The 17,397-nt window shown below is 41.2% G+C and overlaps 1 protein-coding gene across 10 annotated transcripts in view; it reads left to right on the top strand.

Moving 5' to 3' along the window:
- The window catches only part of Ltbp1 (latent transforming growth factor beta binding protein 1), a 373,886-nt gene extending 370,592 nt beyond the window's left edge, over positions 1-3,294 (top strand). For all 10 annotated transcript variants that reach the window (XM_027426071.1, XM_027426069.1, XM_027426070.1 and 7 more), the window contains 2 exons: positions 759-908; positions 1,892-3,294. In XM_027426071.1, coding sequence (XP_027281872.1) covers positions 759-908; positions 1,892-2,073 — 332 coding nt within the window. In that variant the 3' untranslated portion in view covers positions 2,074-3,294. The remainder of the gene's footprint in view (positions 1-758; positions 909-1,891) is intronic.
- Positions 3,295-17,397: the final 14,103 nt, after the last annotated feature.

Below are 17,397 nucleotides of genomic sequence, written 5' to 3'. Positions count from 1 at the left end.
AAGATGTTTTAATTGCTTCTATGCCTCTATCCTGTGGGCCTTTGCAGAGGGCTCGGTGGAAAGCCAGAGTAAACAGACCCCACTGGGCACAGCCAGCCCGGTACTTCTTTGTTTCTGCAACTCCCATTGCACATCCTCAAACTTGGGAGCCTTCCTAGAAAATGCCTGCAGAACATGCTTGGGAATTCCACCAATCCCACCCCTGAAGGCTTCCTGACATGTGCCCTACTGAAAAGAACAACTTAAACTCATGCTTAAACTTTCTTAAATCTCAAACTCATCCTTGTTTTCCATGTTATGTGATTTTAGTATAAAGAACTGGAATTTTAAAAAATGGACTACTCCGTGCAAAAGTTTGAGTTATTTTATGCTTAGCACTGGGCATAGATATACGTGATAGTAAATTCTAAAACTAGTGTCAGGACTGCACAGATGGCTCAGTGGTTAAGAGACTGACTGCTCTTCCAGAGGTCCTGAGTTTAAATCTCAGCAACCACATGATGGCTCACAACCATCTCTAGTGGGATCTGATGCCCTCTTCTTCTGGTATACAGGCATACGTGCAATAGAGCTCGTGTGTGTGTGTGTGTGTGTGTGTGTGTGTGTGTGTGTGTGTGTGTGTGTGTGTGTGTGTGCTAATGTTAAGGTATCTAAAACAAATATATAAAAGAAACCATATCCTTAATAATAATAATGTGATTTTCTTTAGGAAATGAGATTGAACACTTCTAACCTGGACCCTGCCTTTTCCTCTGCAGGTTTTTTAAATAGCTTTGAGGAATTGCAGGCAGAAGAATGTGGCATCCTCAATGGCTGTGAAAATGGCCGCTGTGTGAGGGTCCAGGAAGGTTATACCTGTGATTGCTTTGATGGGTACCACCTGGATATGGCCAAGATGACTTGTGTCGGTAAGAACAAGAGTGTCCCATGAAAGGCTTCCTCTGGGATCCCCTGTGGCCATATCCGGTCAGCTGAGTATGTTTCAGCAAGATGGGTGGGGGTTACAGTTTGGGAAGTTGAAAAAAGTTCTAGAAATCTGCATTAAGTATAATTATGCTTGGTGTTACAGGAACTACACACAAAAAATAGTTAAGACAGTCAGTGATGTATTCTGTTTTTTGGGGGGTGGGGAGGTTGACACAGGGTTTCTCTGTATCTTTGTCTGTACTGAAACTCATTCTGTAGACCAGGCTGGCCTTGAACTCACAGAGAGCTGCCTGCCTCTGCCACCCGAGTGCTGGGACTAAAGGCATGCATCCAGCCTGTTTTGATTTTTGTTTTTTGTTTTTTTTAATCACAACTGAAACTCAGAGTTATCGCCCCATTTAAAAATCATTGTTTTATTTTCCTCGGGGCCAGAGACTGAACCCCAGGGCCTTGTGCATGCTAGGCAAGAGCTGTATGTACCATGAGGCTCTACTTGCAGCCTCCAGCCCCATCCCTCAATAATGCTAAATATAGAGGAATGGCTCAAGTAATTATTTTGACTTTTCACCTTGAATTTTGATGGTTCAGGAAGTAATAGTTTCCCTGAGTATGTGACATAACTATAAAAGAGTGATGGTATCTAGAAAATAGATGGCTTCCCTAACTGTTAGCATGTATAAAAATATTAAAATCACCAGTCATACTGTAGCTTGTCTATATAAAATGTCAAGCTGACAAAATGTTGACATTGTATTTTGAATAACAGGGCAATTCATACTCTCTGTGGTAGTCTTTTTTAAGGTCTAAGAAAGCTTATCTTGCACACTGAGAGAGTTAAAAATAAGGAAACTGTCTGGTTTATGTGCCAGAGAACTGTGGGCAGCACCCAGGTGCAGATGGTACCTGCATGTCTCTGGCTGGAGTAACATTAGAGACTGTTGACCTGTGGTTTGCTTTATTGCAGATGTAAATGAATGCAGTGAGCTGAATAATCGGATGTCTCTCTGCAAGAATGCCAAGTGCATCAACACAGAAGGCTCCTACAAATGTTTGTGTCTGCCAGGCTATGTACCGTCTGACAAGCCCAACTACTGCACGCCGTCAAACACCGCTTTGAATTTAGACAAAGATGGTGACTTGGAGTAAAGGGGAAACTATGTGACCTGTGCCCATATACTCTGCACTGTGTAAAGGAAAAGGGAGAGATGTATACCTAACACACGGCACCTAACCCAGAATGGCAAAGACAGAAACAACATGGAGTTGAATGAACCCCAAAGACAGTGAGCAGATGGAGCCGGAACCTGATGGGTGTGACAGACCAAATGGACATTTCTCCAAAACTCCAGTATATATAGTCTGTTCATATGTAAAATTCAATGGAAAAGAAGCAGGACAGGGCTGTTATTTTAAACAGAGGTTGTATTATTATCTTGTTTTGATTTTTTTTCTTTTTTACTATTGCTTAAATTTGGCTTTTAAATAGTGGTGGAGATGTTTTATATGATTTTCTTTTTGTTGTGCAGTTCCTCAGCTACTGCTTTTTTTTTCTTCAGTGTTATTCTCAAGTTCAAACATCTTTGATAAAGTATTGGTAAAGTGTATTATAAGTATTATGACACAGGGTTGTGCTGTTCTTCAGTCTGGAGCCTTTTAAAAACAAATTGTCTGTCCTGTGGAGTAGGCAGTGATTGTTAAGCTTTTATAGATAGACATTTGGAGGTGGGGGGGGACACCTTTATTTTCATGTATTGCCATATCTCCTATCAATTGGATCCCTTTATTAGCCTGAAATGGAAGAACTTCTTAACCTATATTGGTATTGTGATGTGTAAAGTCAACCCAGAGAAATTTTAAAACCTGAACATCCCCCCAAATATTTACCATTATATGTTATAAGAAAATAAAATCACCATTTTTTGTAGAAAAAAAAAAAAGCCTGTGTGACAGAACAAGTTGTACACCCATCCCCACCCCCAGTTCCCCCACTTTGTGTTTCTTAATAGTTTTCCATCACTTTGTAAGTTAGGTCTAGTTAGCTATTGTTACAGGCTGATAATTGTCCTCTTAAGATCTCTTGTTGAAGGGTTGAGTCCCAGTGCTTTATGATGCAACTCTGTTTGGAGACAGGCTCTCTAAGGAGAAGACAAAAGTTAAATGAGACCAGTGGAGTTAACTGCAGTCCAAAACTATGGGTGTCTTTAGGCACCAGGAAGTAAGGACACAAGCAAAGGAAAGACCACTCGAAGACAACAAGAGGTGACCATCTACAAAAGAGTGAGGCCTGAGAGGAGAAGAAACCAACTCTGCCACAGATCTTGAACTCTAGCTCCAGAATTCTGAGAAAATAAACTGTTGGAACCACCAGCTGTGGTACTTTTCTTGTGGCTGCTCTAGAAAACCAATGCAAGTTCATGTGACAGGAATGATGAACAAACAGGACCTTTCAAAGTAGAGTCTCTGGCCTCTTATGAAGCTTGCCTAGCAACTCCACCAGCTTCACAGTCCCTATTTTTTACCTATTTTAAAAACAAACTATGTTGCAGCAGACCCATGGAAAAATCTCCCAGTGAGCACTTTGAAAGGCCTTTGCCTTTCTAATATCTGCAGTAGGCATGGTGATCTGTCATAATCAAGAGAAGTACTGTGTCAGAGTGCCAGTCACCTGACCCTAAGAGGTAGATAAGCTTGGGTTAATCTGGTGAGCCTCTTATGTAATCACCAGAACAAAAGGAGTCACAGAGGTGTGACAAGGAAGAGGTCAGATACGACAGGAAAGAACCTTGACCCACCACTCACCAAAGATGTGGACAGTCAGCGGGAGCTGGGAAAGACAGGGAGAGGACTCTTCTTTGACAATCTAGAAATGAAAACAGCACAGTGTATACCTGACACCTTGGTTTTGGTCCAGCGATCCTGTGTGAACCTCTAACCTGTTGAACTATAAGATGGCTGTGTGCTGCTTGGTGTGACTAAGTTCACTACAATAGGAGGCTAATACAGTATTAGTGCTGGGTAGAAACTATTGAACTAACTCAATAGTTCCAGCTAATGCTCATGTAGGAGAAATGAATGGTTGGGTTCTGGCCCAAGAAAAGATGCTGCAGGGCTTGAGAGAAGAATAAGGATCAAAGTTTGATGCCCAGACATGGTGGCATGCACTTGTAATCCTGGTCCTGAGGAGGAGGAGATGGACAGATCCCTGGTGCTTGCTGGCCAGCTAGCCTACCGAGCAAGCTCCAGGCCAGTGAGAGACCCTGTCTTCAAAACGAGGTGTACAAAGCCAACTGTGGTGGCACATGCTTTTAATCCCAGTGCTTAGGAGGCAGAAGCAGGTGGGTCTCTGTGAGTTCAAGCTCAGCATGGTCTTCATAGTGAGTTCCAGGACAGCCAGAGCTGTTACACAAAGAAACCCTGTCTCAAAAATAAACAAACAAACAAACACAACCACCACCAACAAAACCCCACCAAACTAAAAATCCCAAGGTGTATAGCACCTGAGGAATAGCATTCAAGGACCCAAGGTTGTCATCTGGTTGCCACAGGCATGCACATAACACACACACACACACACACACAGAGAGAGACAGATATATATATATATATATACATATATATATATATATATATATGCCTTTTGGGTATACATATATACACATGTGCATCTATACACAAACGTTACACTTGTTCTCTCTCTTTCTCTCAATTTTTTAAGTTTATATGGTAATCTCCTCTAAAATATGTGCTTTGCAAAAACTCTGGAATCATAATATTTATAAATATAGTATTGAATCAATGGTGTAAGAAGTTAGTATGGAAATTGGTGTTTGTGAACTACTTTGTGGAAACTATATGAACATAGGATTTTCTACTCTAAACAGCGTCTTAGTTAGATTTAAGAAGACAGAATACAGATGTCCTGTTCTCCTTCAGCAGTAACAAAATGTATACATTTTGAAAGGAGAGACTATGGAGAACACTGGAAATAAGGCTTCAGACCCTTCAAAGATTCAGAGACCCGAGAAAACAATATAAAAAGAGAAATAAAATCTCTGCACACCTGTGGCTCACTTTAAAAAGTAACTTGAAATCTGTGCAATAGTCTCCCTTTGGGGGAGGATTTCATATCATCTCCCAATAAATGCCCCAGTATGATTAAAGCCAGGGCCTGTAGGGGACAGTAAGCCACTCCTGTTGGAGGCTGGCTTACTGTCCCCTACAAGGGCCCATCTTAGGAAGAGAGATACTACATTGGTATTTCTCTGGGCTTCACAAACTTTAGTGTATCTCCATCTCTGAGATTCCATGACACTGGCATGGAGTGATAGCTCTCCTTCAAACTCATCTTGGCCCAGAAGAATGACTATGATCTAAGCCTCCTGAATATCTTGCATTGTAGGAGATTTGTGTTTCCATATGAAGAAGAATGAAACATAGGAGCTGGAGGGGCTTGCCCTCTGAGACCAAAGGCATTGTCAGCCTTACTTAGACTCATTTCAGTGTCAGGACTGAAGGCAAGCATTCACACAGCTCGCATCACTACTCCCCCATTGTACTGTGCTTAGGGCCTTACAGGCAAGATGGGAACACAGGGACTCTGAGCTGCTGCCCTAATCTAAATGTATGAGCATGTAAATATCAAGTTCAACAAGAAGATTAAACACAGGAGAGAAACAAAAGGACCAAATTATCAGTGCAGTAAAAGTCATACGCAAAGAGTAAAGAGGAAAACAGGAATAAGGAATGTTCAAAACAACTAGTAAAAAAGCAAGAAAACAACAGGAGTGAGCCCCTACCTATTAATATAACTTGTTAAATGAAGTACATTTTCCAATTAGAAGACTGAATGGATATATATCAAGCTCACCTCACTAATATGCACAGAGGGGAGGGGGAAGGGAGGAAGAGAGAAATTGCAAAAGAACAATGTAGTAATGCATCTTGAAGATTTGAAAAAAACAAACCCAAAATTAGCAGAAGAGATAGATGACAAATATCAGTGCAAAAATCAACTAGAGGCTAAAGAACGTGCCAACACTCAATGGGAGGTTCCAACAAAAGGTTGTCATTGTGATCATTTCTTCACAGACTGTTATTCAGATGTCAAACTCCCCAAGAAAATGCAGGTGAGATGGACTGAATTTTGCTGGGAAGTTTACATTTCTGTTCCCTAGACAGAGAGAGAAAGAGAACAAAGAAATGGTTCAATACTAGTTCATTGTGGAAAGCTGACCTTTCCTTACAAGGGGTTACTTGCAGGAGTATGGCTAACATTACAGATAACTGCTCCTGAAGAAGAGTCTCCTATTCCCACTCATTGTCTGTCACTTGTATATCTCCAGGGAGAGGAAAGCCATTAGGTGTCTCTCCAATCTGATAGGTCTTCTCCACTTTCATAAAGGAATGGTAATGGGCCCAGTCTTGTGAGGGTATCACACAGTCACATCTGGTTTCACAGCAACAGCTAGGGCGTGTCCAGATGGGAGAATTCCATGACACTCCACCCCTTCCTTTGACTCGTATGTTTTTGCTCTCTGTCCTCTGAGCTTTGGAGAGAATGATATAGATGTCAGATTACTTTCTCCCATTTGTGCTAACCATTGGACAATCATGCCACAGTAACAGTCATTTATTCTCAGCAGTTTGACTGACTATGAGTTTCCCTGGTAACCATTACCCACTGAAAAAGGATATTTCCCTCCCATAAACCAGGATGGACAATGGCAGTAATCTATGGACATACATATAACTGTTTAGAAACAAATGTAATAGCCACATCACATCTGTTTAACAAAACCATGGGAATACCCTCTGCATTAAAGCCTACCTAGGACCTTGGCAGTTACTGTAACCCTGTCTTACAGTACCAAACATGGGTTTCCTACTATAGGATGAGCCTTAAATCCAATGAGAAAACCACTGGATATAGCCATAACAGTTATGCCACTTCTGACCCAGTGCAGTGGTCTTGCTTGGCATGTTGATAAGTCAGTATGAAAAGTAGATTAACTTAATAGGACATTTGGTAACAATTTTTTACAAGTGGACTGACTGCCTAGTGCCCTGTGGCACTTTGAAAGTCAACAGGTTGGGTGAGGATAGGGGAGCTTCCAGCTTAGTCCCAGCTTGGTTTCCCTATGACCTGAAACCAAAGTGTGTGGTATCCTCAGCCATAGGATCTTACCACCCACAGTAAGTTCAGCCATGCAACCAGCAGCAGTGGCAACAGCCTGTGTGGTTTATGGGCCTTCAAGGACCTCACTGGCCAACAGCTTTTAATGAAGTAATATACCTATGACATAGAATTTCAGTCAGAACCTTATGGCTTCTGGGAGTGACTTTTTCTACCCATGCAAAGTACCTTCTGGGTTAAATTCTTTAGTTGTAGTTTTCACAATCGATTCTATAACCCGATGGAGTTATATGGCAAGCAAAAGTACCATTGAGCCCAGTTTTGATCAGTCCAATTCTTTGCATCAGTGTTTGTGTAACGAGTGTCCTTAGTACTATCACATGTAGTAGTGAGGAGGGTGAGACCCTTGAAAGTGTCCTCAGCTTGCTCATTGATATGCAATTGCATAAGAAGAGGCCTGTGATAGTGTTCACATAGGGGAAGGAATATTTACATCCCACACTGACAGACATAGGCCCTATGCAGTCTACCTGCCAATCTCATACAGGACAGACTGATATATTTGTCCCAGCACAGCATCCATACATCAAAAATGCAATTGGTTACAGACATCACCTGTTTGGACAGCATGCAGAATTCCAGAATATTGCACAGGATTGCTAGTGGCTTTAGATGTTTTCCAGCCTATGCTCCACTATACCTAGACCACATAGAAGCCCATAGAACAGTTTCTACTATCACTCAGCTAGATTAAAGAAGCCACTCCAATATACATTTGACTAGTCCCAAACTGTATATCTGAATGAACTTCTATGTCATTGGAATGCCCATTCTGAAGCTATGAACTTTCAATTCAGGCTTTACACTTTTACTTTTTACACCTTTCCATGTTATCTATCTCTTAACATGTTAATGGATTATTAATTGCTTTGATTTTCAGTCTCCAGGCTAAGGAAATAAATAGTTTATGTACCATGCTTACAACATTAGAGCATTCTGCAAGTGCTGGTATAACTACCAGTGATTTTCCTATTTTCTTCTTACTCACCAACATCTCTCCCAGGTTGAGGAGCCTCCCCTTTGGTTTTGAGTCCAGCCTTTAATGGTTGAGGCATCTCTCTAGCCCTTGAAGGACACCCTTTAACCATTCCTTTAACATTTCTTGTAGAACAGGTGTGAAGGAATATTCTCTCAGCTTTATCTGATGATGTCTTTATCTCTTTGTCATTTCTAAAGGGCAGCTTTGGCAGGTAAAATATTGTCGTTTAAAAGTCTTTCACTCGGGCTGGAGAGATGGCTCAAAGGTTAAGAGCACTTACTGCTCTTCCAGAGGTCCTGAGTTCAATTCCCAGCAACCACACAGTGGCTCACAACCATCCGTTATGAGATCTGGTGCTCTCTTCCATGTGTGCAGATATACATGGAAGCAGAATGTTGTATAAATAAATAAATAAATAAATAAATAAATAAATAAATAAATAAATAAATAAATAAAATCTTTTTTAAAAAAACAAAAAAAGTCTTTTCACTCATAACTGTGAAGATCTCATGTCCCTTTCTCCTACACTGTAAGGTTTCCACTGGGAAGTATGCTGTTGGATGAATGGAGACAACTGTATAGGTGGTTTTATTTCTTTTCTTTTACAGCCTTGAGGATCATTTACTTATCATTCTCCTTTGAGAGTTCAATCATAAAATGTCTTGAGGTTATGTTTTATTGAGTTAAATTTTACTGGTGACTTGCATCTGGACATGTGCATCCTTCTCCATGTTTGAGACATTTTTCTATTATCCTTGCCACCCACCCAACCTAGTCCTGGAGATTGAACTCAAAGTCTCCTGATTCCTAGGCAAGCAACCTACCCCTGAACTACACCTCTGAACACTATAATTTATTTGAATAAATCCTATAGTCTTCATCATTATTCAGTTTTTCTTGAGGCCTATTAATCTAAATATTTGCTCATTTAATACTCTCTCAACTTTCTTCTTTCTCTTTCAACTGTATATTTTTAAAAGCCCATCCTTAGATGCTGGAGAAATGTCTCAGTGGTTAAGAACACTGACTGCTCTTGCAGAGAACCTAGGTTCAATTCCCAGCACCCATATGGAAGCTCATAGCTGTCTGTAACTCCAATTTCAGGGGACTCAACACCCATGGCAAAACACCAATGTACATAAAATAAATAATGTTTTAAAGAACCCATCTTCCAGGTCATTGATTGTTTTCTTTTTCTATTTGCCCTGCCCCACTATAGCTGTCTTTTATTATATTTTTACTGAGTGTAGTTTTCTATTGAAGAATTGGAATTTTAAAAAATCGCTCCCATCTATTGAAATGTTTCTCTGTGTTTTAAGCTTAATGAGTTCCCTTAAAAATTGCTGTTTTAAAGTCCCTGAGAGATTTCACATACTGATCACCCTCTAGTCAGTTTCTGGCACCTTCTGAGGTGAAGTCATGGTTTCCTGAACTTCTTCATGCTTGTTGCTGGGCAACATCATCTGGTCCAGATTGCTTAATCTGACTTTGTTTGCTCTGTCCTTTCCCCAAACCTTAAGCCAGACACTGCTCTTCTCCAAGCCTGTAGTCATGCTATTTCAACCCTGGGTTGTGTCCAGATCCTGATTTGCTAAGGGTCTACTATTAGTATGTTGTCAGTATTCTAGTGCTAGAGGAAACTCAAGCCCAAGTTTGTCCCAACTTCACTGTTAGTGTCCTGTTCAGAAAGAACCAAGAAAACATGTGTATGCAGTAGCCTGTCTCCTCAAGGCTGTTCTTTGGTGCTGTATTAAGCCTATATACCTTATCAGTGGTTACTGGTTTGTGGGGCTCTGACTAGCTTTGGCCATACTCGTCATGGATGAACCATCTCCAGGTTCTTATGTCATAATTGTTATCACCAAAGCCACCAAATTGTTTCATATCCTGATCTCACATCCTACTAAGACCAGCATAACACTGAGCTAGGACCAAGACCCACACTAACGTGGCTCTCTGTTGCTGAGGTAAGCTCATGCCTAAGACCACTGCAACAAGTCACATGTGATGCCAATTGGAATAGAAGTCTGATAGACTTTGGTTTCTTGTGTTCCAGAGGCTCCATCCACAGGTGAACCTCGGAATCAGGCTGTGAGAATCTTTGGTGTGATGCCAATACCGGAGCAAAATCTACTCCAACTGGCGTCCTCTATGACCTTTGTGCCCATGAACTCACTGTAACTGTGGTCACCTACACAAAACCTGCAGGGAGTGGTCTCAATGACATTTCATCATGGGAGGGGGAAGGGCTCATTAGGCACCACCCATCACTGAGAGACTATTGGCAGCAGTTAATGGTGATTGGGAGAAGGGTGTTATAGCCCAGGCTCTGGTAACCTGCCACCTATGCTCATGCAAGCAACTCTAACTAAACTCAGTGGGTCTCACACACACACACACACAAAAAAAAAAAAACAAAAACAAAACAAAACAAAACAAAACAAAAAAAACATGAAGAGAAGAAGAAAGTTCAAAATTTTATATTGGTGGGGAAAGAGGCAAATTGCGTTCAAAACAAGACTAAGGTATTTGATATTGCACAGTTTCCCTGTTTGTTAAAATGAGTGGTCACTATGCCATTTAAACATCTAATTAGATGAAAATGTTTAGGTGTAGATTACATGGGTTCTCTTGGAGAGTGCAAAGTCTCAGCAGAAGGAGCAGAGGTGAGAGATAGGAGTGAAGGATCCAAATGAATGAAATCCATTCTATGCATGTATGAAACTATCCAAAAATAATAAAACAAAAAATTAATTTGGAGGCACAAAAGATTCAGAATCACTTAAGTAACCCTACATAAAAAGGGCAAAGCTGAAGACACCACAACTCTTGGTTGTGACAGACTACAGAGACATAGTAACCAACACCACATGGTATCGTGTAAAAACAGACTCCCAGACCATGAAACCAGAATAGAGACTGCATAAATAAATCCGCATGCACCAAGCCAACTGATTCTCCTCAAAGACACCAGCAATGTACACTGGAGAAGGCCTTTTCAAAAATTACATGTGCTAGGAAAAGATATCCATATGCAGAAAATGAGACCCAACTCCTATTTCTTAACCTGTAAGAAAACTGACTCAAAATATATCAAAGTCCCAAATGCAAGACCGGACCTTAGTAAACTGTACTGAAAACAGCTCAAGAGATTGACCAAGGCAATGCTTATTCTGAATAAAACTCCTAAAGGAGGCTGAGTGTGGTGGCACACACCTTTAATCCCAGCACTCTTTGAGTTCGAGGCCAGCCTGGTCTACAGAGTGAGTTCCCGGACAGGGTCCAAAGCTACACAGAAAAACCCTGTTTCCAAAAAAGAAGAAAAAAAAAGACTTCCAAAGCAATAGAAACAGAAGCAAAACTATACAAACATGAATACAGCAAAGAAACAACTAATAGAATAAAGACAACCTATGATGTGTGGGGGGCAGAGCGGTATTTGCCAACTATTCCCCTGACAGAAAAAATAGGCAACTCGAAAACCTTAAGAAAATAAGTAATCCAGTTTAAAATGGGCAGGTGACCGGAATAGACACATTAGTGAGCCAGACTCTGCCTCCAGTGAATTCCACTCTTAATTTAAATGTTTGCCTCTGGAAGCCTATATATGACATTTGGGACTACAAGTGGAACAAATGAAGTCATATCTTTTGGGACCAGGAAAGTGTAACCAAAACACTCCCAGTCTGTTAGCATCCCATGTTCATCACTTGAATGAAAGACATCTGGGCTTTGCTGGGGAAGACCTGGAGATGGACTCTGTGCCATGTTTGTCTGACATCATCACCACTGGATGGCAGTAAGAATCCTCAGATTTCCCCGTATTGAGAATCTTCAAACTAACTTGCCCTTTGTCTAGTTAAAAATGCCATGCTTTGGGAGTTAGCTTTAACCAGAAAACCCTTGTGTAAAATGCATTTAACATATAAGACTCGAGTTCAAAATTTTATATTAGAGAAAAAAAAGACAAACTGTGTTCAAAACAAGACTAAGATATTTGGGTAACAGTTGATATTGTACATTTTCCCCATTAGTTAAAATGAGTGGTCACTATGCCATTTAAACATCTAATTAGGTGAAAAACGTGTATGTGTAGACCACATGGGTTCTCCTAGAGAGTAAAAAGCTTTAAACTTGAGTGGAATAGGCTCTGAAAATAAGGATATAATTATTCTTACTCATTAATTATCTTCAACATTGAATAGATTCAATTCCCACAACAGACTGAAAATCATGACTTAAAATTCTCCAGTTATAAGAATGAACAAATTACCTCAATCTTCAAGCTTATTCATTCAAATGTTTGGCAAAAATTTATTGTAACATGTAAGCTATGGCTGGGCCTTGCCTAGATGTTCAGCCAGAATCTGAGAGTCACCTCCTGGCACCCCATTTCCCACAGCCAGTTATTTGTTCTCCACTCTAGATATCTCTGGATTCCATCCATGTCTCATCTTTTCCACTTTGAACCAATCTTAACAGGTCTTCCTGGCTTTGGGTGTGGCTGGAGCGTCATCCATATCTCCATCCTTAAACAGGATGCAGTTCATTTATTCCATTTGGGCAAGGAAATGCCAACAGGTACCCCAGTACATCCTCAGGGTGCCAAGCATGCTCTTTCCTGTTCGTCATGCAGCCACAGACCTCTCCATTCCATTGTGCTGCATCGTCACGGCCAGCTGCCTGAGATGTGGCAGTTTTCCAGTCCCTCACCACATCAGCTTTCTGGGATGGCTTCTGCCACTGCTGCAAATGGAGTTCCTTGGAAAGCAGAACCTGATATGGAGATCGGCACATGGGACTTGAATTAGGGAATGTTCTTGGGAACAAGTTTCTTAGGAGATAAGAGAAAGCAATCAAAACAAGTAGTACATGAAGATGGGCAATGAAGGAGTTTCAAAAGACTGTCCACCTCATTGAGATTTTAAATTCTGCTGTTTAAAGGTTTGTGCTAAAACAAAAAATGTTATTAGACTCTAGGTAAACCTTTTGTTTCAACCATCTTGGTGTGTTGGTATCAACTTTGATGCACTGACTCTTCAATGAAGGAAACACCAGTTGGACCCCATCTATGAAGAGTCCTGTCAAGGCTCCCTGATCTTACTTCCTCATTCATCTGTAGGAATTTGTTTTAGTCTTCTGAATTCAGTGACTGTTTCAACAGTTTCCTTACAAATACTAGTTTTATTTAGTCCTTTTAAGTGGATTTTTGTTTGTTTCTTTCAGATTTATTGTTTGAACCTAGGTAAGTGCAATTCAGCTGAGCCTTTATTTATTTATATATTTACTTACTTATTATTTATCTCAATTTTTATACAAAGACCAGCTCTTTGTAACTACTGAAGTAGAATCTGACCAATGCCAGAGCTGAGACATGCTGGAAATATTGGTTCTTTGGCATTTAGCATGGCCAATACTAAAGCTGTATTGATATTCGTTTCTTTGGATCTTCAGCATTTTCTGTGTCTTCACCAAACAAAAATCACTGAGGAGGGAATGCATTTTAGTTCATTTATGTTTTGCCTTATGGTCATAGCAATGTTTGTTGTTGTTTGTTTGTTTCCAGAGATTTTTTAAAGTTCTATAGAACAAACTGGACTGTTGACACAATGCACAAAACCTGATCATTGCTTAGAAGCTCCCTTTGAGGCTTCATGTTTTATGATTAAACAACAAAAGCCATAAATCACATTTGTTCTCTCTCTCTCTCTCTCTCTCTCTCTCTCTCTCTATCTATCTATCTCTCTCTCTCTCTCTCTCTCTCTCTCTCTCTCTCTCTCTCTCTCTCTCTCTCTCACACACACACACACTTCATTCATTCACCTTTTTAAACTTACTTGGCTGTTGGAGAGTTTGTATCTTGAGTAGGAAGATTTTGGATTGCATTTCATTTAGGTTTATTTTGTTACTTTTTTTTTAACTCTAGGTAGACACAGTCTCTCTATGTAGACGGGGTCTATGTAGACAAGATCTCCTTAGCTGTCCTGGAGCTTGCTCTGTAGACTATGCTATCCTCAAACTCAGAGACCCTCTTGCCTCTGTCTCCAAAGTGCTAGCATTACAGGTGTGCACCACCACACCCAGCTGTTTTCATTTTAATGAAGATACTGAAGTTTGGACCTAGGGTAGCAAGCATTCTACCGCTCAGCTCTAGCCTGTATTGTCTTCCTTCCACCTTAGTCTTCATTGTATTTCTTTTGAGAGAGGGTCTCACATAGTCCAGGCTGGCTTTGAACTCACTATGTAGCCTGGGATGACCCTACACATCTGGCCCTCTTGCTTTCACCTCCCCAATGCTGGAATTACAGGCAGGTAATTATGCCTGAAGTATGCAGTGCTGGGGATTAAACCTTGGGTTTTATAGGTAGTAGACCAGTACTCAAAGAAGTGACATTGCAGCCTGTTCATTGTATTTTGAATGAAAAGTTAGAAGGAGAACTATTTGAAAGTCACTTTTCATTATGAAGGTTAGATAGTAAAACTAGTGAACACTATGTAAAAATCTTCCACCAAGCACTTGGTGAATGCCTTGGGGCTTGTAGGAACAGCTGATGAAGCCAGTGCTGCCAGCCTAGCCATGGTGCTCTCTCCATGGAGCCCTGGAGTTGTAATTAGAGCTGTTACAGTAAGGAGGCTGGTGGGACAACAACATTAAATTTAAAATGCTTCCTGTCTCCGTCATGCAGACCCTCCCATTCTGAACTTCTACGAGCAGTTTTTGGAGCTCCAGGCAGATGTTAGCTTTTGCTTCTATTCATCTTGTCCTCTTACTTTGGCCTGTCAAGAAGATATTTTAACATCTCCCCACCCACCTACACATACATACATCAAGACACTGTCTCAATGGGCAGCCCAGGCTTATTTGGAACTTACTATGTAGCCCAGGCTAGCTTTGAACTCCACAATCTTCTTGCTTCAGTAGTGCTTCCTGCATCCATCCCATCAAAACTGGTATTCTTATTCTGTCATCTATGATGGCATGTTTTCTATGTCCTTCAAGTTCATGCGCCCTCTGCCCCTTTCCTCACAACATGAATAGATACCCTGAGATGTGTGTCTTTTTAGAACAGAAGGCAGCAGCAACACAAACAAGCTGCTTCCTTTGCCAAAGTTGCCGAACCCCCTGGGTAACGATGGTAGATGGTAGTGTGGCTACTCTGTGGTTTCCTTGTGGTGTTGTTTGGATTTAAGATCAGCCAACATGAATCAAGCAATTCTTAGATTTCTGTTCCCATACTCCCCTTGCAGGCCAGCTCTAGAGATCTTCAGATTTTCTTTCCCCAGGCTCCTCAGCAGCTCCTGCGACTTCCTGACACCCTCAGGAGCCCCTCACGAGAGACATTTAAATAAAAAATGTTCCCATATTTACCTTTGGCCCATTTTCTCTGCTTTGCTTCCCTCTTCTCTCCACCTCCAGGCTCTCTGGTTCCCAGGCAGGGGGCAAGGGAAGAGGGCCGGAAACAGGATGTGTGGCCACTCTCTTTGATGTCAGTGTACTTCCTCAGGTGAGAGACTCCAGCACAGGGAAGTCTGTTAGAGGGGAGATTCATATCTAATGTGTCAGTGAGGTGCCTGTGACACCTGTGAGGGGGGACTGCTGTGACATCACCTGAAGTTGTGGCTTGAACAGCTGCTGGGTTCCAACATTATTGCCCTCTCTCATTAAGCCTGGAAGTTCATTCCCTTTATGTCCTTTGGATCAACACAAGGGGAAGTGCTGTTTCTATCCCCACCCAATGCAGTCTTGCTATGTAGCCCAGGCTAGCTTCAACATCCTGTTAGTCATACCTTCGCCTCCTAATGCTGAGTTACAAGTGTGTGACCCCTGTCTGATAGAAGCATTAACTGTATGGAATTCTGAAAACTTACATATTCTTTATTTTTCTTGTGGATTATCTTACTGTAGCCTTTCCCCTGATCTTTGATGTCCATGTCTTTGTTGTAGGAAGGAACAGGAGGCTTTTTTCTGAATTTCTGTCTTTCTGACTATTTTGACCTCTCTTTGGCTTTGGTGATGGCCCAGAGACTCAAGCTGTCCCAGGTTTATCATTCCATTTCCAGTCACAATGACTGTTACCAGAAGCAGGTAAGTGATCCATGGCAGAGTCCTGCCAGGGACTTTTCTCATTGACAGTAGAAGTGTCAGGGTGTGGTGGGGGCATTCCTCTCTGGTCACTCCAAAGACTACAGATGTGAGTCTAGACGAGGCATCATCTTATGGAGAGCTCAAAGTTTGAAGAAGAGTCAGAAACCCAGAAAAAAGATTCATGGTGATGTTCCAATGTGTTTCCCAGATATCCCAATGTTGCACTCTCTTTGTTCTTCCTGAAATGTAATTAGTTCATACAATTCCATTACATCAATCAGTGAACTTTCGATGTCTTTCACCTTGTTGCCATCAAATGTGACTAGTTCAAGAGTTGACTAACTCTGGATTCCAAAGCAGTGTGGTCTCTGTGGTCATGTCAACCAGTCTCAGTTGCCTTAAGAACTCTGATGTGGTTTGTTATGGGCTGGGAGGGGCTCTCAAAGTTTGCATTTCTAGAGTCCATTTGTTCTGGGGATCAATGATGGAGTTTAGGGTAAAGGAGACTGGCCTGTAAGTGAAGTCACTCAGCATCTTTAACCTATGAAAGCTATAATAACAAAAATTGCAAGGAACTGGATAGCTGGTAATTAGAGATACCCAAAGAATTCATCCTTCTTCATTGGAAGATTTCTTTGCTCTGGACACCTGCTGCTCTGGCTGGTTTTGTGTGCCAACTGAACTTAAGCTAGAGTCATCAGAGAGGAAGGAGTCTCAGCTGAGAAAATGTTGCCATGAGATCCAGCTGTAAGACATTTTCTCAATTAGCAATTGATGGGGTAGGGCCCAAGCCCATGGTAGATGGTGCCATCCTGGGCTGTTGGTCCTGGGTTCTATAAGAAAGCAGGCTGGGAAAACCTCAACTCCCCTCTATGGCCTCTGCATCAGTTCTTGTCTTCAGGATCCTGCCCTGTTTGAGTTCCTGTGCTGACTTCCTTTGGTAATGAATAGAAATGCTGAAGTTTAAGCCAAACAAACACTTTCCTCCCCAACTTGCTTTTTGGTCATGGTGTTTTGCCAAAGCAATAGAAACCTTAACATTAAAACATGTTTACCTTTACTGAAAATATATCCAAATATCTCTATGTATGATTTAACCATCCCAACACCTCCTGAACCTTTAAGATGTTTTTTTTGTCACAGGTCTGTCACTTCTCATGTCTGCAACCAATGTTGTTAACAGTAATTACAATGTAATCCCTGATCTCTTCC

The sequence above is a fragment of the Cricetulus griseus genome, chromosome 7, assembly GCF_003668045.3.
Source record: "Cricetulus griseus strain 17A/GY chromosome 7, alternate assembly CriGri-PICRH-1.0, whole genome shotgun sequence".
Lineage (NCBI taxonomy): Eukaryota > Metazoa > Chordata > Mammalia > Rodentia > Cricetidae > Cricetulus > Cricetulus griseus.
This window is presented reverse-complemented; position numbering and strand designations above follow the sequence as displayed.